Source organism: Taudactylus pleione, unplaced genomic scaffold (genome assembly GCF_031769625.1).
Source record: "Taudactylus pleione unplaced genomic scaffold, aTauple2 ptg000018l, whole genome shotgun sequence".
Lineage (NCBI taxonomy): Eukaryota > Metazoa > Chordata > Amphibia > Anura > Myobatrachidae > Taudactylus > Taudactylus pleione.
The window spans coordinates 166,993-189,743 of record NW_028284420.1 but is presented as its reverse complement, the minus strand read 5'-3'; the positions used below and the strand labels follow the sequence as shown (position 1 = coordinate 189,743).

At 43.3% G+C, this 22,751-nt stretch overlaps 1 protein-coding gene and 1 long non-coding RNA gene across 2 annotated transcripts in view; one reads left to right on the top strand and one right to left on the bottom strand.

The window, feature by feature from the left end:
* Positions 1-22,426, top strand: part of LOC148540590 (uncharacterized) — a 31,039-nt gene extending 8,613 nt beyond the window's left edge. Inside the window, exon 3 of the long non-coding RNA XR_015868721.1 lies at positions 22,049-22,426. This is a non-coding gene — a long non-coding RNA (uncharacterized LOC148540590). The remainder of the gene's footprint in view (positions 1-22,048) is intronic.
* On the bottom strand, positions 5,166-22,026 carry LOC148540591 (protein kinase C delta type-like). Its single transcript, XM_088442858.1, has 9 exons — positions 21,708-22,026; positions 11,484-11,584; positions 10,489-10,659; positions 10,202-10,293; positions 9,307-9,369; positions 8,955-9,093; positions 6,924-7,196; positions 5,343-5,576; positions 5,166-5,231 (listed from the first exon to the last, which is right to left on the bottom strand). The coding sequence occupies exons 1-9, from the start codon at positions 22,024-22,026 to the stop codon at positions 5,166-5,168; spliced, it is 1,458 nt and encodes a 485-aa protein (XP_088298984.1).
* Positions 22,427-22,751: the final 325 nt, after the last annotated feature.

The window sequence follows — 22,751 nt, the reverse complement described above, 5'->3', positions numbered from 1 at the left end:
TTTCTGGGGTATTATTTACATTGAGATAGTTGTCAAGTTTGAGACTGATTATAAAGTAATTGAGGAAGGAGGGGTGATTGTCAGGTACAGGGTATGTTTGCAATTGAGGGTCAAGGGTTGTCAAGTTTGGGGTATGATTATAATTGGAGGAGTGGGGGAGGTTGTCAGGTATGGGGTATGATCATAATTGACGGAGTCTGTGTGATCTGAGGTCTGATTTTAAACTAGAGAGGAAGGGGAACTGACCTGTATATGCCTGGTTTGTGCCTATTTTTCTTTTGCCGTAAGCTGGTAGAAAGCCAGGGCCACTTGCTTGTATTTTCCCCCCAGGCTAAAAGCTGCCAGACCCTGACTATTGCCATTCGCCAAATAATGTAACAAGTGATCCCAGACCAAACATTTTTTTGAAATTGCCATTCCGTAGGACTTCCATAATGCAGATTACTTGCAAATGTACATTAATTAGTAACACAGATATGAAACATAATACACAAGAAAAATAAAAGATTTGTCTAATATTAGTGAACACTTGAATGGAAAAAAGGAGAGAAATTCCTCTTAAAATGTAACCTTTATTGATACAGTATAAAACATACACATTAAAATATTAAAAATATATAAACACGTAAAAAAAGTGATACAAAGTTGGAAATGTGATGTAATAAAATGTCACATTGAATGCGGCTATTTTTGTATTAAATTATACAGTACTGTACTAAATTGTTTGAGTAACCATGACTATAAATAGAGAATAGTGTTAGTAAGGTAAGTCCATATAACCCATAGAGAGGGAAATCCCCAATAAAGTATATAATAAATAAAAAAAGAAAAACATATATATAATTATAGAGAGATAGAGATCATATATGAGGTATATACTGGAAATAACACAGTTTAAACTTATAGCTAATAATAAAATGGCCCCAATTCAAGATGTATTTATCTTCCTCTTCAACATCACTAAAACCTGGCTTTCTCCCACAGCTCTCTACTATGGTGACCTCTTTTCTACTCACTCAACAGGTGATGGTGTGTTCTTCAAGGCTTTCATCTCCTCCAAATCCTCCAACTACCAGTGTCTCATCACCACCTTCTCTGCCTTCCCCCACTCCTATATCTCCTTCCCTACCTATATCTCCTCCCCTATCTGCCTCTGACTTTGTCGTCTATTCACCTCCAACATAGAATCTATCAGATAGGAAATCTCTACCTGCCACCTTCTAACCCTGCCTATCCTACTTCTTCTCTCTCTAGCTATTACTCCTTTTACTCCATCATAGGGAACAAATCCAAGTTCTTCTCTCTTTTCCCTTGGTCCCCCTAACTCATCTCTCTCCTATTCAATCTACCCTTAACATGCGGTCATATTTCTTTCATATGCGAACAATAATAATAGTAATATAACAATAATGACAGTAACAGAGATATGTACTGTCAATTTTTTTGTAAATAACTAAAACACAAACTGTAGGTTTTATTTTTATATGGACACATCTGTACCATGTTTTAGGTAAAACCCGGCCTCCACCACCCCTAAATAGCCGGCCAGTCACACGCCTTTGATATTTATTATTATTATTATAGTTATTAGTTTAAATAATCTCTCTTCTCCCCTGGACCCCCTAACTTCTCTCTTCCCTATTCATTCTCCCTTTAACCCCTCCCTTCAGCAATAATAGCATTTGTAGTAGTAATAATAATAAAACCCGGCCTCCACCTCCCCTAAATAGCCAGTCTGTCACACTCCTTTGATGTTAATTATTATTATAAGTATTGTTATTAGTTTAAATAATCTCTCTTCTCCCTTGGCCCCCCATAACTCTTCTCTCCACTATTCGCTCTCTCCTTAACCCCTCCCTTCAGCAATAATAGCAGCAGCAGCAGCAACCGGCCTACATCGCCCCAAAATAGCCGGCCTGTCACACTCCTTTTGAAGTTTATTATTATAATCATTGATATTAGTTTAAATAATCTCTCTTCTGCCCTGGCGCCCCCTAACTCCTCTCTCCCATATTCACTCTCCTCTTAAACCCTTCCTTCAGCAATAATAGCAGTAGTAGTAATAATAAAAATAATAACAATAATAAAACCCGGCCTCCACCACCCCTATATAGCCGGCCAGTCACACTCCTTTAATGTTTACTATTATTATTGTTATTAGTTTAAATAATCTCTCTTCTCCCATGGTCCCCCCTAACTCCTCTCTCCCCTATTAACTCTCCCCTTTAGCCCTCACTTTAGCAATAATAGCCATAGTAGTAGAAGTAATTATAATAATAATAATAAAACCCGGCCTCCACCTCCCCTAAATAGCCGGCCTGTCATACTCCTTTGATGTTTATTATTATTATAATTATTGTTATTAGTTTAAATAATCTCTCTTCTCCCTTGGCCCCCCATAACTCCTCTCTCCCCTATTCACTCTCCCCTTAAACCCTTCCTTCAGCAATAATAGCAGTAGTAGTAGTAATAATTAAAATAATAACAATAATAAAACTCGGCCTCCACCACCCCTATATAGCCGGCCAGTCACACTCCTTTAATGTTTACTATTATTGTTATTAGTTTAAATAATCTCTCTTCTCCCCTGGTCCCCCCTAACTCATCTCTCCCCTATTCACTCACCCCTTAACCCTTCCCTATAGCAAAAATAGCATTAGTAATAATAATAATAAAACCCGGCCTCCACCGCCCCTAAATAGCCGGCCTGTCACACTCCTTTGATGTTATTATTATTATAATTATTGCTATTAGTTTAAATAATCTCTCTTCTCCCCTGGTCCCCTAACTCCTCTCTCCCCTATTAACTCTCACCTTAAGCCCTCCCTTTAGCAATAATAGCCATAGTAGTAGAAGTAATAATAATAATAATAATAAAACCCGGCCTCCACCTCCCCTAAATAGCCGGCCAGTCACACACCTTTGATGTTTATTTTTTTTAATATTATTATTATTATTATTTATTATTATTATTAATAATAATATTCCATCCTAACTAATCTATCCCCAATTAAATCTCCCCTTAACCCTTCCCCTTAGCAATAATAATAATAGTAGTAATAATAGTTAAAATGATAATAAAAATAATAGGAATAATAATAACAATGAAATAATAATAGTAAATGTAAAAATACTAAAAATATAAACATGTTTTAAAAATTCTAAAAACAGAAACATGTTCTTCTTTTCTTCATCATGGCTCTGAAGTGCTGTATAATAACAAAAAAAAAAGTAAGACTTTAATGTGTGTTTTCTATGGTAAAAAACACACACACTACAGTATCTTATTCTGTTTGTTGCTGTGTGATCCTGCACTATGGATGCAGAAGGCCTCCAACATGCATTGTCATCTCCTGCCACTATGTCTTATTTCTATACCCAGCACCTTCATCATTAGATCTCTCATATTGTGACTATTCATGATATTAATTATCGAGGTTCGGACCCCAATAATTAACATTCTAACTCGATGCAAGCGCCGGAGCAATTCATCATTGCTCCAGCGTGGAGACAGCTGATCCGAAAATCAGCTGTCTCCCCGAACTGTTTCACTGTTCCTTTCAGAGCAGTGAGACAAGTGCACATGCGTAACCTACAGGTTACGTATGTGCACAAGAGTCCCGTCGTCTGGAGAAAGGAGTCGAACAGGGGTGGAGGGATCCGAAAGAACCCTCTTCGCTATCCGGGACTGTTGCAAGGCTGGAGCCGGAGCACTTGTCATCTAAAGATGGCGAATGCTCCCGCACTCAAGCCCCGTAAAATATTGTATTTTCGGAGCTTGATTAATTCTGACCCCATACTAGTGTATGGGGACAGTGACCCATTCAGCAAGAGGAAGGTAAGCAGGAGATATCACAGATACCTTCTTGATGAATGGCCCGATAACTTAATTTCTACAATTGCAGGTGAAAATGTTAGTTTCCCCTGCTTTTGTAGAAATTAAGTGATGATGAATAGGCCCCTATATTATGAAACAAGGGATGCACAGGATGTTATTGTTCATTTACTCATTTAAGCAGTATGTGAGGTAATATATTCCCTATCCTGCATTACCTAATATCACATAGACAGCAGGCGCGTAACCAAATGGGATAGGCCATCCCCTTCCCCAAGTTCAGTCATACATTGTGTGGCTGCACAGTGACTGGGTATGAGATCATCTTACACAGTAGCAAACTGATTGGTGGATGGTGCTGGTCATTCACAAGATGGAGTAGCTGGAGGTCTCCATACTTTAATTAGTGAATGTCTGAAACTAACCACTAATCAGAGTGCAGGCTGCTGTCACATGGCCTGTACAGTGCACAGACAGACAGCAAGACACCACAGGAGGGGCAAGTTATTTAATTGTTTCACCCTACAGATATGTGATCTAATTCCATAATAATGATACCAATAAACTTTTGGGAGTGGGCTCAGTCCAGGAGCGTATCTATAATGGGTGCAGGGTGTTTGCGGGGAACATGGGCCCCTGGGTCCAAGGGGGCCATGCACCGCACACCCTGCACCCATAATATTACGTACCTCTCCGGAGTCCCACATCGGTGCGGGGGTCCTACGCTGTAAAACGACTGGAAAATGGCCACGGTGGACATTTTCCGGTTGTTCGCGCATGCGCAGTACAGGGAAAATGGACGCCGCTGCAGTGCCCAGAGTCTATAACTCCAGCGCTGGCCGCGAACAGCTCAGTGGGCTGCCGGCCGCCGGGCGGAGAGGAGGGGGCCCGTGTCGGAGACTGCACACGGGCCCCCTCCTCTCTAGAAACGGCCCTGGCTCAGTCTCATAATTATTTCAGAGATCTGATTTTATATTATATTATATAGAAGGTAGATTTAAATTATATTATGCTGTATTATATTATGTATATTATATTGTGCTGCTAGAGATCTACGGTCTCATTTAGCATTATTGCAGAGATTGGTAAGGAGGGGAATATTCTACATTATAATGTTATCAGAGATATGGGGCCTGATTTTGAATTACAGAGATTGAAGTATGGGGTACTCTATATTAAAATGCCAACTGAGATCTCATGAACAACCATGGCTGTGTATGAATTTAATAATTAAGACACTTTCATAGAGGAGCTGACTATAAAAACTCAAAGTTCAATATTATCATCAGCATCAATCAACTGATTTGCTGAGTGACAGACATGAGCCCTCTTAGAATTTACCTTCTTCATCCAGCGAGAAGTCTAGACTATTCCTGCTGGGAGGTGGTGACATAATCTGTAGAGCACATCCTCAGAGGTGACCTCAGAAGAATAGAAAAGAAAATGTGTTAAAATTATACTCTTAACTTATATAGAGAATATACACATAAAATATAAACATGAATACGAAAACCATCAGCTTAAAACCATCTCTTCGTTCCATAACAATCTTCCAGGTGTTAGGCCATCTCGCTCCATGCAGGTGGAAGGCTGGTGTTCTGGGGAAGGTCCTCCAGTTGGAGCCCACATATGAGAACCCTCTGAACAGCTCCTGGTCCATTGAGCTCAGTGGTGTTATCTGAGCCTCTGCTGCTTCCATCTCCTCGATGTTACATCCTCGGGAGCTGTGTTCAATGGTGGGCTACAGGAAGAAGAGACAAATAAACATCCATGTACTAAAATCTGATTTCAAATTCATAAAAGCTAAAAGTGTTAGAAAAAAGTAAGATGTGACATGTATCTATGGATCCGCTGATAGCACAGACTAGTGTAGTGTGGTTCTGCTCAGTGGCCTCTCTATAAAGGGTGCGGGGTGTGCGGTGCATATATTGTAGGCTGCAAAGTCTACTGGGGCTCAAACCATACCAGGGCCAAAACTAGGATTTTTCTCACCCGCGGGAAGGCAGTAATTTGGCCCCTCCCCCCCAAAAAAACAACAAAGACGACATTTTTTTACGTGCAATGCATGTGCACTCCTGTAAAGGGTGTGTGGTTTCATGTATTACATTACGCAACACAGTAATGCCCACAACACATTATACCACAGTAATGTCCCTTACACATTATGCCACAGTAATGCCCCTTAGACAGTAAGCCACCTTAATACCCCTTACACATTATGCCACAGTAATGCCCCTTACACATTATGCCATAATAATGCCCTCTTACACATTATGCCACAGTAATACCCTTTACACATTAACCCACCATAATGCACCTTACACATTTATGTCCCCCTTCCTTCCCCGAAGTCTCTCACCTTGTTCCCAGGATTTGAAGCCCCTCACCCTAAAAGTTGGAGCTGCACGCCGCATTGGCAAGCTTGATTTCCAGCTAAAGATTTGGGGTCACATGCCTGCATTGGCAGGCAACCGTCCACAGCCCTTGAGAAACAAACACCACCATCATTCAAATGTGACACCGGTCACGGGCCTATCAGAGCTTGCAGACCGGCAGCCGCTGCTGATTTGCAGCTGGTCCACGAGCTCTGATTGGCTCTCGATTGGCGCTACATGAGAATGATTGCAGCTCTGTGTCTCTGCAGGGCAGCGGGCGGCTGCCTGCCAGTCCCGGCGTGCAGCTCCAAACCCACACTAACAGCCAGGTACCTTAGGCCCCCGCTCAGCAGCCTGTTCTCAGTGCCCCCAAGACCAGCGTCAAGGGCACGTGCCCCCCTAGTAGCTGCCCTGACCCCACACCCTGCACCCATGTTCAATACTTAGCTCTCCGGAGTTCCATGTTGACAGTGGCTGGACTCAATATAATAATGTACATGAAATCACTTACTACATATGGGTGCAGTGTGATTGCAGTTATTTCACTAGCTTAATAAAGCAGGTAATGCCACAGTGCTCACCATGTGGATAGGCTGAGCGATGTCCTCTCATCAAAAAATGATAGATGACCATCTTTTTATTATATTTGTAAATGACCCTTATTATCTTTAAATGCATTAATTGTGCAAAACTGCTTTTTTTCCTATACTTACTGGGTCAGGGACATGTGGTGGTGGGAGTCTAAGGGCTTCCAGCGAGACCCAATCCATACGCTGGAACAAAGGATGCTGGCGGATGTTTCCGGTGACTCCCAAACGCCTGGATGGATTTTTACACAGGAGCTGCTTAACGATGTCTTTAGCCACAGCTCCTGCCTTGTGGAACCGTCTGGGATGGTAGCGACGGGTTCCGGTAAACATTTCATTAATGATGACACCAAATGAATACCAATCCACTCCAGCGTTGTACTCCTCTCCTGCCAGCATCTACCATAAGAGAGATATTATAGCACATTGTTACTCTATCATTATCTACTATATGCCATGTGTCTGTGTCTCATTGGCACTAGCTCTTTGCTATTATCATCCCACCTCTTTCAGTAGGTAACACTTTGGGCAGCATTCTATTAGCTGAGTCTTTGCCGCAAATTGCTTGAAGTGGCTAAAAACGTCACAACCGTGACTAGGAATGGTCATATAGGGCTTTCTATTGATGGTCACCTTCCATGTGCCATCGATGATAACCATCGATGGTGCAAAACAAAACATCTATGGAAAACCATTGATGGTTTGCACCACTTGATGGCCACTGCTGCCTAGTAAATAGTGGGTCGCGGGCCAATATAAAACGTGGGGTGGGACTTAGCAGGCTACCAGGGGGCGCAGCTAAGCTCCTTGTCTCTCTGTAGAAGAAAAAAACATTGAGCTCCATTGGCTCTCTGCAATCGATAGCAAAACCGTTGCCCATTGGTAGTAATTCTTAATGCTTGTTAAATATCGATGGTCGATGGCCATCCTTAGCTGTGACTTCCACGGACAGAACTCACAGTGAATCTGCCACTCAGTGATGTTATTAGGGAAGTGTGAGCAGTGACATTGTGCAGGGCCCTTGGTATGGCACTGTCTCTGTCCCAGGCTCCTGTATTTGGCTTGCAGGGTGCCTGGTCACTACAAACACACACCCTGCAGCCTGTAGAGCTGCCTGGAGTGTCGTAACACCATGAAGTCACATATTCAGGGGCGGGGCTGGCACAGGGTGCCACAGAGTACTTCCCCAGCACTGCTGTCACACATGCTTGCTCCTGGGTAGGCAGGTCAGTGACGCTCTTATTAAGAGTATAATAAAGGTGTGATGACCCAGCTATGAACAGATGGAGGCCAGAATTATTATTTGGGGTAGGTCAGGGACGTGTGCACATTCACTGATGATGATGATCACCAGCACTAGCGACCCACTTGTCAATGAATGATGGCGAATGCACCACTTATGCTGACGGGACATATAGGGCCTGATTGGACGCAATGCCGATGGTCACAGAGTTGGGCAATGTTTTACTACTGCGCTTACCCGAAAATCCCTAAAACTCCTACGGCGCATGTGTTACACAGTGTGTGCGCACAAAGACACTGATGAGCCGCACACCATCAGACATGTCTAGGAGAAGTGGTTGGCATTCCTGGGTGGTGACTGGGAGGTGGCTAAACAGATGCACAGAGATGGTCTGCGTTATGGGCATGTCAGTAATGTGTTTGTGTACATGGGTGCTCAATCACTCACAGCGAGGCCATACTTGTATAATCTGCACCTGCCATAGGGCTGGTATAAGTTTCTATGGTGTGACCGATGGTGGTGACTACAGATGCACCAGGCAGTATTACAGCATCTACATATGCCCATAGTGACGTCTCAGTCCTTGCAAATACACAGATGTACACCAGGGAAGGGCTGTGCAGTGGCATTACATAGTATCACATACGGGCGATCACCAAAGACACAGTCACGTCTGCTCCCACCTCTGACTTAGGCCCATAATGTTTTATTTGTGTGTGGTGTAACCATTGTTTTTTCTATGTTTTAAAAAAGATTTTTAAATTTTATGCCTAAAAGTGATGTATACACTGTAGTTTGCAGTCAAAACAAATGGCAAAAAGCATTGATTAATAATATATTAAGTGTATGTGACATCTGCCAGGCGTAAGCCGGAGCATATGCTGCTGATAGTAATAATATATTACACCCCTCACCTCTGGTGCCATATATCCAGGGGTTCCAGCGTAGGCTGTGGCTGTCTGGTCACCAAAGATGTTATCGATTGCCAGGCCGAAATCAGCAATTTTCAGATGACCAGACTCTGCCATCAGGATGTTATCTGGCTTTAGGTCTCTAAAAAGAAAGATTTATAATAAATGAGAACTGTTTTGCCTAGTGAGAAATATATACTGTACATGAATTATCAGTAGTATTACAGGAGTCACATTTTGCAGACAGCGCCACCTAGTGATTACAGTGATTTCAGTTCTTACTTTAAGCGTAATAAGAAAGTGCACATCACTGTGACCTGATTATGTATGAAATTGGAATTATTAGTATAATTACCGATGGATGATACCCTTAGAGTGCAGGTGTTGTACACCACATGTGATCTCAGCTGCGTAGAATCTTAAAGAGAGGAAATGACTGTAACTTGTTGACATTAGAAAAAGGTAGAAAACCTGATATCCCCACTTACCCCCTCATGTCATAACACTGCCCCTGTCACATGATACCCTGTTATCACTGACACATTCTCAGGACTATGCCCCCACATGATCAGCACATTGATATATATGCATGACATTCCATGATCAAATAGGCCATATGTTAGCAGGGCTATCATACAATGGTGGGACCAGGAGATATATAGGGGGTGTGGTCAAATCCCCCTGAAAAAAAATTGTGGAAAATACTATGTGCACCTGCAAAGGGGGGTGTTTATCCCCCTCGACAGCTGGCCCAGGCACCCTGCCAAGCCCCTCAAACAAGTTCAGGCCCCGGTAATTAGTATCTGCTCCCCCTTCTCTCTGTGCCCCTGCATGTTATTCTATCCATACTCACATTCCACATGAAGACCAAATTAAGGTGATCAGACCATACCTTAATGAAAAGATTACATTGAACATTTGCCATTCCCTGGAGAGGATGGCCCAGGTGTATGGGTTGGGGGCATGTACATTAAAGTCTGCATTTTATTTAAGTCTAAATCCTTTCAATGCAGATGTAATGCAGCTCAAAACTGAGTATTATTATCTTAAACAAGCTCTATTGATAAGGACAATGTACCCAGTAATGTTAGCTGCTGGGCCATCTAGCATCCCAGCTTTGGGTAAAGGTGTAGGGGTAGGAAATACTAAGGGGAATATATGAAAGGAGTACAACCTTTATACTGTCCCTATCTCTGCACACCCTGTTACAGTTCATTTCAGTACATGTCTGTTGTATTTGAGGTGCTTACGTTGCGCTGGTGATGTCCAAGCAGCCTTTCCTCTGCAGGAACTGGTATAAGTCCCCGCCACTTGCGTATTCCAGACCCAGAAATAGATGGTTCTGTTTGATTGGACACACACAATAGTCATATAATACATTTTATTAGGAGAACATGGCAACAACTCCAAGTGAGCGTACTGGCTCATAGTAACATTATTACCCAAGAAGAGATGAATCCTGTATTTATGTTAAATGTGTAAATATAAATAAAGAATCCCAACTAATTATCCTTGTCTAATAAGAAATACACTGTACCGTGGTCTGGAAGGCAAGGTGACCATGGATGAGGAAGGCACTACCAGACGCAACCTCTAGCACCCTGCGCTCCACAAACACCAGCTCCGGGTTCTTCAATAGCAGCTTTCTCTTCTTGATGACCTTCACTGCCAGTCGCTGACCAGTCAGAGAGTCCTCAGCCAGCAGGACCTACAGGTGATAGAGGCATACACACACAATCATAATTCTACTTACATTTTATTACCTCCATACGTATCCAGGTAGCTCCATATCTTTAGAGGTTAGCGGTATATTGTATTTCCAGTGTCATTAAAGAAAAAAAAAAAAATTTTTAGATATTATTTGATTCTATAACAGAGTAGACTGTGGATGACGTTTCTGTAAATGACAATAGTAATATGCAGTCAGCCAGCACAGGAGTAAGGCCTACCCGGCTACTTTCCTGGAATGAGACTCCAGAATATTCCCAGATTAATGATGTGACTGAGGGGAATAGTGCCATTAAGTCCTGCCCCCACTGCAGAAAGGGGGGGGCGACAGGGGCGGTCGTCCCTGGGCCCCACACATGGAGGGGCCCCCACACAGGATCAGTGTGACCCTGCCGAGAACAGGTGTCCAGTGACAGTGCCCATGCATACAGCTCAGAGCGGCTCCCGAGTCTTCTCACCGGCGCCATGTGACACATTACGTCCATGACGCCGATTGGAGGACCAGGCAGCAACTCTGCCGGGAGGAGGTCACGCCCGCACGCCATCACTCAGATAAGTCAGCGGCAGTCTTTGGGGTTAGGAGGGCAGAAGGCTTAGGGGGAAGCTCCGTGTAGCTTGAAGGGGGCCTCGCAATATAAGGGGCCCCCAGAAGCCTTAATCTGGCCCTGCCCCACTGCTTTATGGTGATGCTTAATGACGTGCATGGAGTGACAATGATAATATATTCATGATGGCTCCTTTACTACAATGTCTGAGTCACACAGTTGTTACCTGAGTTATGTAACCACAGTCACATGGACTTACCTTCCCAAAGCTGCCCTGGCCCAGTAGATGGCAGAAGGACAGCCTCTTGATGTATGTAGAGACTGTTTCTCCAGGAGCAGCTTCCTGAACACCACTTCCTCCTTATAGGGATAAAAAAGTGAACAATGTAACATTTACTATTCAGCGTTAGGGCTCTATTATCATTAGTTTTACTAAAATTAAGTGAAAAAGGGTGTTTTCACACCCTTTTCACGTTATTTTAGTTTCACCTAAAGTTACTACAGGGCAATTGGAGTAGAATTTGTAAAATTCTACTCCAACCCCACATATCACTTATTTTTAGTAATCAGATCACATTTCCCATAATTGGAATGGGAAATGCGATCTGTGTGCAAGTTACTAAAAATAAATTGTGAAAAATATACCTGGGGAGGCCCTGTAATAATAATGCCACCTGGAGGTGGCGATATCCAGGGTCTCCCCCGGTTAGCAGACTCCTGCTCCGCTCTAACATGCTGAGCAGAGCCCGGAGTCAGCCCCAGTGATCAGCTGTGTGGTCTAAACAGACCACACGCTGATACACTGCAAAAAAAAAAAAAAGTACTTACCTGAGTCCAGGGACCGGAGTTCGGGGCTCCGTTGATGTCCTCCCTCTGGTCAGCTGGTCTCCCTTACTGCACTGCGGCCCGGTCATCAGGTGACTGGGTCCCAGTGCAGTATGGGATGTCAGCTGACCGGAGTAATATCACACTACAATCTGCATTCCCAATGCGGATAGTAGTAAAATAGAGCTTTTAGAGGCACATGTAAAATGCATGTACATTATTGTATTACACCATTATGTAACTAATGCAGTCAGAATACTGTTGTGTACAGAGAGAGCACATAAACTCAGCCATACAGAGAAAAGTGGGTCATCAATTGCTACTGTTGGAAAAATGGCCAGGGATGGGCTGTGGAGGGGTATTTGCACCTCAGGCTGGTGTCATATTGCATCACCTTGTGCCAGTCAGTTGCTTAATATTATTTGTATAATAGCTGGATTGGCTGACCATCCGTGTATCTGGGATATCCTCAGTGGGCCGCATTGCTTAACAATTTAATTGGCTAATATTTTCCAAAAATGACCCCAAAATTATTGATTTTTTTAAATGATCAAATAGTTATGTAAATAACTATTTACACCTGATTTAGTAAAACGCAATTAATAAATATGTAGATTATTAATGACATTATATTGAATAAGGGTAATAGTTCTTATTTACATAATTTGATTATTTAATAAATCAATTTTTGGAACAATTTAAAAGAAGAGTTTCATACAGGTAAAAAAAAGTTTATAGTGATATATATATACATATATATGTATATACATATATATATATATATATATACACACCATTTTTATAACTGTATAACATAATTTTACTTACACTTATCAGCCCTGCAAAAAGCCAGCAGCAGCAGTGAGTGGGCAATCCTGCGGGGCTGGCCAGGTGAGCAGTGCATGTAAATGGGGAGAGACGAGAATACACAGCATCCCTAAGCCCCTTGAGCTCAGGCTGCAGGAAGACTGTTTTAAAGCAGGGGACTGAGCTATTCATTTTATTATTATTTTGTGGGTTAGTAATTTAATGTTATTGGATAGAGGACTTGGCTATTTATTAGTGTGGAGATATTATTTAATGTAATGGGGATGTGGGCTGGGCTATTAATTTATTGGTGTGGTGGGGTAATCATTTAGCAGTGGATGGGAACTGTTCATTTAATGATGAGGGATATTAATATAATAGTGGCATCTTGGCAATGTCTATTAATTTAAGGTGGGGATGAGGGTTATTTATTAAATATTGATGTTATTATGGGCTTTATAGGATGGAAGGTATATTTATTTATTGGGGATGGTTACATGGGATCCACAGTGGTTATGTTGGTTATGTTGATCCCAGAATGGGAGATGTGAAATGACTGAGCAGTAAGCGCTGTATACCGTGATCACTCGCACTGCCGGCATTCTGTGCTGACTGCCCCAAGTCCTGACAATGCGCCTGTGCTGCTGCGCAGTGTGTAACTTCCCGTATCCCCATACAACTGCATGCCTGAAAACTCTCTGTAACCCTGGTTGTCTCTAGAATATGTCTTATTTATTAATGGCAATGTGAAGGCACAATTGTCCCCTGTGGGCTATATTGCACTTTATACATTATATTGTGTAGGAATAATGTACTATAACTGTGAGGGAGGAGTGCTAGTCCCTTATTTTGCCAGGGGCCTTTGCCATATAAACTGTAGGTGGGGCCAGGGGTGTAACTAGGTATTTGAAGATCCCATAGCAAAACTTTGAGAAGACCCCTATGTAGCACCCAATGGCAGTGTAGGACTGGCCCACAATGGTACAGGGTAGACCCCTGGTGGGCCCCACTGCCCAAGGGCCTACCCTCTTCTCTAGTGCTCAGGTTCCAGACTGTACACTTGAATTATTAATTATACATATGTTAAATTATACTGCATAGGACTATGATGTATTTTCTACAATGCATTGCTGTTATTAATCTTGTACATTATCTTGCATGCATTAGCAGTATTTACTATATAGATTCTTTAAGGGACTCAGACCATGCAATCTTAATGGTTAGCCAAGCCTCTGTGGAGGCTGGCAACAACCCCAAATATGGGCCCCTATCACTGCATTCCCCTGGTGGGCCCTTCATGCTCAAGTCAGAGACTGCCCAATGGTAAAAAATATAACACCTATAACTTTGACAAGGTAGATCAGCCCCCCTCAGCACTGGGCCCTAAAGCAGGTGTACCCTTTGCACCTATTGTAGTTAGTAGGGATTAGCACAAGATGAGATGTCAAGGCTAAAGCAACATGCAGGGCCGGTACGAGGCATGTTCAACCATTGCAGTCGAAGAGGGGTGCCACCCCATTGAGGGCACACCCCTGCCAACCTTCCCGATTTTCAGCAGGACAGTCACATTTTTTGGGCACTGCCCTGCAGTTCCACCCGAAGTATCCCGTTGGTGGTCGGGAAGTTGGGCACTCCCACCGCTGCAGCTGTGCCGGCCTCATAGAAAAGTAATGGACAATACAGTGCAGGAAGAGGGCTGGGGGCAGCCCAGCTACTGAAGGAGTGCTGGGCTTGCCCCCAGCCAGACGTTAAATGGGAGACGTGCCATACAGGCACGTCCCCAATTAGCGTCACTTAGGGGGCATGGTCTACGATAATTAGGCCACGCCTCCTTTTTGGGCGCTCACGACTTTACCGAGCGCATGGTGAGGGGCATCGTATTCCCTCTCCACACAGGGCGTGACTCCTCCTCGAGCCGGCCCTGGTAACATGCAATAGTATGTGGAGTTGCAGCAACTCAAGGGGGAGCATATTACAGTAAACAGACCTAAATACATAAAAAACGCTATAAAGTATTCAGTTATACCCCAAGTATTTCATTAATGTAGAGGTCAGATTGTATGCTGTGCTCCATTTTGTTGTGGCTAAAGGGTATTGACATTTAAAATACTCCCCGGAACTACAATGAAACATCTTACAATGGAATTGTTTCCTCTATGAGTAACAAGTAGACATAGCTTATTAGGAGCATCTCCACATAATTGTGGGCTATGCAGGGATTGTGCATATGTGTAAATACACCTGTATATTCAGGAGGATCTCTTGCACCAGGGAAAGGGCTGACACAAGTGAGAACTGAAAATAATGACAGCTATGAAGCCAAGGGTACAGATTGTAGCAGTCCAGTCACAAGGATGCATACAACTCAGTGTGTGGGTGATATCTGTATTTAGGGCCTGATTTATTATATATCGCTATTGCGATCGCAGCTGTGATAATGCATGCAGTTCTGCTGCAAAATATGCTAATGTTTGCAACCACTCAGCCAGCATAGAGACGCCCACTACCGCTTTCTCACATCCGTAATACCTCTCAGTCCTGCGTATAAAGCGGTAACAATGAGTAACATCGGCCCCTCTAACAGAATTACAGCAGGTCTGACCTGTCCCAGGAATTGAAACAAACAGATCACAGGTGCACAACCCCAAATTACTAATTATATATAAATACATTTGCAATCAAATTTTGCAATCGATAGAGCTTTTCGCATAATCATGGCCAAGGTTATGGGCCTACCCACCATATCCAGGTAACCTCTTTAGGGTAGGTCCCTAACATACTAGGGGTCAAATCCAGATCGCACGACACCCCCAAACTAGCCCAGCTAAGCCACCTTAGGGCACCGCCATAATAGGAAAAGTGAAGTGTAAAAGAAATAGTTAAGAGCAGCCACAGCTGCATATATATATATATTCAGGGTGTGCAGTCCAGGAATCTTTCCTATATACTGAATCTTTCCTGTCTCAGGAATTGCAAGTTCCGTTGCATGCAGTGAGTACTCAGGCTGCATATGTCGTCACAGTAGCTAATGTATGCACACCCATGTAATGGCGTTCAAACGGACAGGCACGCCTGGGTTTCTCCTACCACTCCCTCGTCACCACCCCCAAACACTGACATCCCATCACTCACTCTGCGATGGCTTTCTATCTGCGTGTGTAAATGCAATGCTAACCTTCACATGCGTACTGCGGTGCATGCGCAGTATGCACCATTGACCGATATGCGTATGCAATTGCGATCCATGCTGTTTCAGGCCCTTAGTTCCATATATGCAATGCTGGAGCTATTATGGCCAACTCGCATTGCACTCTGCATTTAAAACCAGACACATGATCATTATCCAGCTGCATGCAGTCAGCTGTAATCATGCTTGTAATTAACCAGTTTATTTAAGGTGGTAAAAGATTATGGTTTTACAGATGCAGCAAAGTTTGTTGCAGCAAACAGAATGTATTATGCTAGTTATTCATATAACCCGGGTTACTGACAGCTTAACTCAGACCCTCCAACGCATACTTGTCTACTCTCCCAGAACTCTCCCGATAATCGGGTGCTGCTCCCGGCACCCCGCAAGACTAGAAATACAAGTTGGAAGCTGCTCAATCACTTCAGTAATATCACACAGGTGCATGTAAGGGAGGGGTTAGTCTATACAAGAAACAACAAAAAGTATTCCCCCAGCACTCAGAATGAAATCAGCAATAAGATTTGAAAAACTACATGGTGGTAGATAATTCAGAGATCTCAGTTGCATATATTTGCAAAGATATGGCTAAGCCTCCAGGCCGCGTCACGGTGTCTCTGATACATATAAGGCCACATGATAATGGCACATACAAATATACCTGAATTGAGAGCTAGCTTACCTTGGAGTCACCCCTAAGTCCTCCTAATGGCACTACAAGAACCAGCACGCCCTCCTAACGCTGGTCCCATCTATGCCTCTCAATACAGAAGTTGGAAGCTGCTCAATCTGCTTTTTTGGGGTTCTGCACCCCAGATTCTGACCAAGTGATAGGGACCTCCGGTATCAGAGGTCCGGAGGCTTAGCCATATCTTTGCAAATATATGCAACTGAGATCTCTGAATTATCTACCACCATGTAGTTTTTCAAATCTTATTGCTGATTTCATTCTGAGTGCTGGGGGAATACTTTTTGTTTTACCCCGCAAGACTAGGCAAGTCCACCCGGAATGGCCTCCGGCACCTCGCAAACCCGCAAAAGTGGGCGGTCCGGGGGTGCGATGACGCGATTCGCGCTGAATTTCGTCATAGTAGCCCCGCCCCCTGCCTTATAATGCCAGTAATACTGGCATTCTAAATCGGGAGGTGGGGCCACTATGATGCGATCGTGTCGGCACGCCCTCGCTCCGCCTACCTGAACCGCCCCCACCCTCCCTGCTGGATGGACCTGGCAGCCCCCTCCCGAAGCCCCCTGCAGAAAAGTCGGTAAGTATGCTCCAACGTGACTATTCCATTAGGAATAAAATACTCTGCTCCTGGACTTCCCTCTTAATTTATGATTGCAGACACCTGTGCTGAAACACCTGGCTCATCAATTACCTAGTTCAGCACAGGTGACTGCAATCATACATTACGTGGGACCCTAGGAGCAGAGCATTTTGTATCTAAAGGCCCCCATACAACAGCAATCTGAAAACCACAATTGAACAATTTGAAGATTTATTGCCTGATCTTAGGATTTCCCAATCGAGCAATCTGCGCCCATACATTACAGATCTGTTTCAGTGATTTGCAGATCAATTGCAGAAAACACAGATCGGACAATCTTGAAAGGCCCATCATTTTACTGGTAACGGTCTGCAAATCTGCTGATCATGGCCATACACTAGCAATCTACAGCCACAATCGATCTGTGAAATCCAACATGTTGGACAATCAGATTTAACAATTCCAATCACTTTTTGGTTGCAATCTGCGATCTGTGAAGCCCATACATTGCAGATTTTTATACACAATCGATTGCAAATTGCACGATTGCTGCAATCCATCTCTGATGTATGGGGGCCTTAATGGAATGGGTCATGTTAACTGTGATTCAAGATATCAGAGGTTTAGTTGTGACAAACCATTTACTGCACTAAATCCTGCCCCATATGTAAATAACAGGATAAAACCACATACTCTTCAGCAGTAAACATATACCTATTGTGGGCAGCTGTAAGGTGCCCATGCAGGAGAGCACAATCTCTTTCTCATAGTAATTATGCCTGCTGCCCCTTTAAATTAAGCATCCTATTTCCATAGCCATGTAACAGCACTGGGTGTGGTTATCATTATCTAGTCCCCTATGCCCGATATCCCCTAACAATGCATGATAAAAGGGAAATGCTGCATTTTCTATCTAGAAGGAGTAATCACCCCCTCCCTCGGACACCTAGTGATTGCATTATGGCTGGTGGGGCAATTTAAGGCTTGGTGGGGCTAGGCAGCTGCAGAGGTAAGAGGACTGCAGATGAATAACATAGGGATAAATCACATACCTACAATATAACCTAAGGCCATCAGGCTGAGGGGGAGGATATACAGATTAGGGGGACATGACAGCAGAAAAGAAGCTACAGAAGGTCACTAAGGGTATATCTTCAGTTGAGCCATGGGCAGGGCCACCAACAGAAATCTTGGGGCCTGGTACACTGATATCTCTGGGGGCCCCCCTCGCCCCCCTCGCCCACACATATCTCCCCTGCATTTGCCAAAACATAAGTTACAGCTATACATTGAACAGAGATACCCCCATATATATATTAGCTATACACTGAACAGAGATACCCCCATACATATTACAGAGACAATCAGCCTTTGTCACCCCTGTATTGCCACATAATGCCAACAGCACTACTGCAAGTCATGTGTTGCAGAAGTAACTACATTATCATCTATAACTTGCCCAGGACCCCACGATAGATAGATAGATAGATATGACATAGATAGAGAGATAAATATGATATAGGAGACATAGATAAATAGATGAGACAGATATGACATAGATAGATGCATACCTCCCAACATTCTAACTTAGCTAGGTGTCTATGGAAAATGGGAAAGAGCCTCGCAACTTCCCCCGTTATTGTCACTTTGGGGGACGTGCTTTGGGAGAGCGGTTTGTGGTCTCCCCAACTTCCCCCCCACCGTGGGACACTACGGCCCGCGGGTGGGACAGCGGGACAGTCCCAGAAAAACGGGATGTCCCGCATTCGGTTGGGAGGTATGTAGGTGTGATATAGATAGATATGAGATAGAAAGATAAATATGAGTTAGATAGATAGATCGATACTGTAGATAGATAAATATGAGATGGATGGATAGATAGATAGAGTAGATACTGTAGATAGATAGCTATGAGATAGACAGATAGATATTAGATAGATATTATATAGATATATTTGAGATAGATAGATAGATATTAGATAGATAGTTATGAGATAGATAGACCATTTTAAAGCCACCCTCTGCTTATACCCATTTTTTTATATTATATATATATGGCAGTAGCAGCACAGCGTTTTTGTTTTAAATAATATCCCATAATATTCTATATGTAAATCCAATGCAAAACTAATTAAATTAATTGATTTTGCTTACCGCATCTCACAGTTAGTGCGTGTTTCAGTCAGCTGCTGCGCTGCCATTCAGTGACTGTGAGATGCTATGGACTGGTTGGGACTGCCAGCCAGGGAGGGTCAGGTGTCATAGATAAGTGTAATAGATAGGATTCTGTAGTGTGGAGGGACTGGAGTGGTGGTGCTGCAGGGCCGCTTATGGACAGTGCATATGGATTAGTCTTGCATTGGACACCATTACTGGGGGGGGGCTACTACTGGGGACACCATTACTGGGGGGGAGCTACTACTACTGGGGACACCATTACTGGGGGGGGATGACTACTACTGGGGACACCATTACTGGGGGGGGAGCTACTATTACTGGGGACACCATTACTGGGGGCACCTACTGGGGGGAGCTACAACTACTGGGGGCACCATTGCTGGGTGGGAGCTACTACTACTGGGGACACCATTTCTGGGGGGGGGAGCTACTACTTCTGGGGACACCATTACTGGGGGGGAGCTACAACTGGGTGCACCATTACTGAGGGGGCTACTACTGGGGGTACTGCATCGGGAGGGGAAACCTCTACTGGAGACTACTACTAGGGGGAAACTACTACTAGGGGACCACTACTGGGGGCACTAAATAGGGAGAACCACTACAGGGGGCCCTGTATAGGGGGGTTCGCTGTTGGGGGCCTGCATAAGGGGGACAGCTACTGGGGGCACTGAATAAGGGGCTGCATAAGGGGGACCACTACTGGGGGCATTGCATACTGGGGGTACTGTATAAGGGGAACTAATGGGGGGCTGCTTAAGGGGGACCACTACTGGGGGTACTGTAAAAGGGGTACTACTATGGGCCTACATAAGAGGGACCACAACTGGGGACATTGTATACTGGGGTACTGTATAAGGGGCACTACTGGGGTTAAGGTGCATATGGAAAGGAATGGTCAGAGTGACGATAAAGGGGTGTGTCATGTTGACACGCCCCATTTTTAAGTGGCCATGCCCATTTTTCCGCCATTTTAAGCCTTCCCGATGCTTCTCTGGCTTGAATACATACTGCTTATCTTCCCAACATGCTCCTCCGACTCCAAATTGGAGTTTCTATAGAGGAGTGTATAAAGAGGCGCAATATGAAAAAGCTCAGGGATGGGCTATATATAGATATATATGCATTTTTTACAAATCTGTATCATTATACTGCTGGGAATGGCTACAGGGACTGATTGTACAAGATCCCTCTATCCTGGTTGTTTTCAGGCTGAAAGAAGGATTTTTCTTCATATGACGCTATTCTGAGATGACATTATATAAAATAAGCGTCTACACCTTTATTTAATGTTTTGATGCTTGATGAGTTGCAAAAATGTTAAAGAACTGTAGGGAGCAATGGCTTCCGCTCTACAGTGTGATACTATGCGAGCTGGTATTAATGGAGAAGATAATTGCGTTATCTTCTCTGGTAACACATTGCTGTATAGTGGGAATAGTACTGAAAAATGTGGTAACACTCATATCCGCATTGTTTAGTAGAAATGTGTTTGCTGAATAGAGCCCCAACTATGATATTTTTAGGAAAAGCAACAGAGATCATTATCTGCATAAAAAAAGACTAATAACAGACAGTCCCAGGTAGTCCCTTGAACAGCAAAGTACATTTTTTGTATTTATTAATGCATATGTTTATCCATATAAATTAATGTAGTTCTTTTTCATAGAATATATGAAACTGTTTTTCTTTATATACTACACTTTAGCATTAAGCAAGTTCTCGTTGGAATTACCACAACCCCACTAATGGCAGTATATCACCTCGCTAGTGGTTGGCCTTACCCCTAAGTGGGACCCATGATTACATTCCCTTTAGGGGCAGTAGATGTAGTCTTGGACCATGCTAACTTGAGTAAACAGAGACCCAAGAGATGGAAAATAACAGATAAAGAAGACTTATAGCCAAATTAAACACATATTTCTAATTATATTCATAATTTCAGCTGCAAATCCTAATATTGTTATACTGCATGTGATGGCCATAAATGATTACCTCAGATAATATTGAATAATTACTTCATAAAGGTTATCATATTTACCACCAGGCAAAAGGTACATAATTTGTCGGATGTGCGATTCTCATAGGAAATGGGTGTGGTAATTGTGGATAATGGGAGTGGTCTAAACTGTCCAGATTGTTTTTGTTGTTTTCTTGTAAGGTTTGTATTATTCCAAGTCTACTGGTTGTCATGTCTTATATATTGATACGGCCATACCTGCTCGTTCTTGTCTCCTTCTAGAGTCACCAAAGCGAATGAACTCCCCAGATGTTTTCCTTCTCTTCCTGTCTGCAATCATTCCACTGTCTATGCCAATTTCTTCTATCTGATCCTCTCTCTTCCTCCTCTTATCACTGTTTTGGTTGGTATAATCCATAGAAAAAAATTCCTGGCTCCCATCATCAGAGCTGTTTTCCACATGCAGGCACTTCTTCCTTCCTTTCGTGCGAGACTCGGTGGAAATCCTCTTTCTGGCCTTCTTGATGGCCCAAGACTCCTCCAAACTGTCAGATATCTTTCTTTTCTTCAAAACCATCATCTTCTTTCTTCTCTTGTAGATAGAAAACTCCTCATCCTCTGAGCTCCTGGCTTCCTCCAGATGCGACGCCATCCTGCCAACAGTCCAACTGTCTCTGACTCCCAACTGCCACTCAGAGTTTTGAAAGTAAACAGCAGCAGGTGATCATGTGACAGCAGCATGGCAGCTGATGATGGCACCAGCTATACTTTACCAGACAGCCCACCACCATAGATGATGCCCATCTCATGTAGCTAACTTGTAGCTGATACTGTTACTTCTCCTATTACAATCAATTGATGTTGACAAATGCTTGAAGTTACAAATCAGGGTAATTAAAAAAAACATTAATTCATATACATTTTTGAGCTTGGAAGAGGGCCTCTGTGGCATCACTGACAAATCTCCTTGCTGGACTGACGCAGATGGTGTTTCGCTTGTATCTTTTATCATGGATGCTGTTTCATGCTGATTAACTATAGAAGGCTAGCTTGTATAGTAAAGAATTTAACCTTTCAGACCTAGAAATTGAATAAATTATAGAGGCTTAAGTAGAAGTACGTATCAGCAACAGCATGACGCACAGTCACAGTGTCCTCTTTAGGGCCATATTCAATTTGAAGAGAAAAGTCAGAGGTCGGACTTTTCACCATCATCGCCGTTTTTTGCAGGGATAAAGTATTGGGCGCATGCCCGCTTATCCCCATATTCAATTTGGATCCGGCGAAAACTGTACCCGGCGG

Coding starts and splice junctions, on each gene's coding strand:
- LOC148540591 (XM_088442858.1), bottom strand. CDS start 22,026: ATGGTTTTGAAGAAAAGAAAGATATCTGACAGTTTGGAGGAGTCTTGG. Junction 9,094..9,306: donor TCTAAGGGTATCATCCATCG/GTAATTATACTA, acceptor CTTTCTTTTTAG/AGACCTAAAGCCAGATAACA. Junction 5,232..5,342: donor GTTTTAAGCTGATGGTTTTC/GTATTCATGTTT, acceptor TGTGCTCTACAG/ATTATGTCACCACCTCCCAG.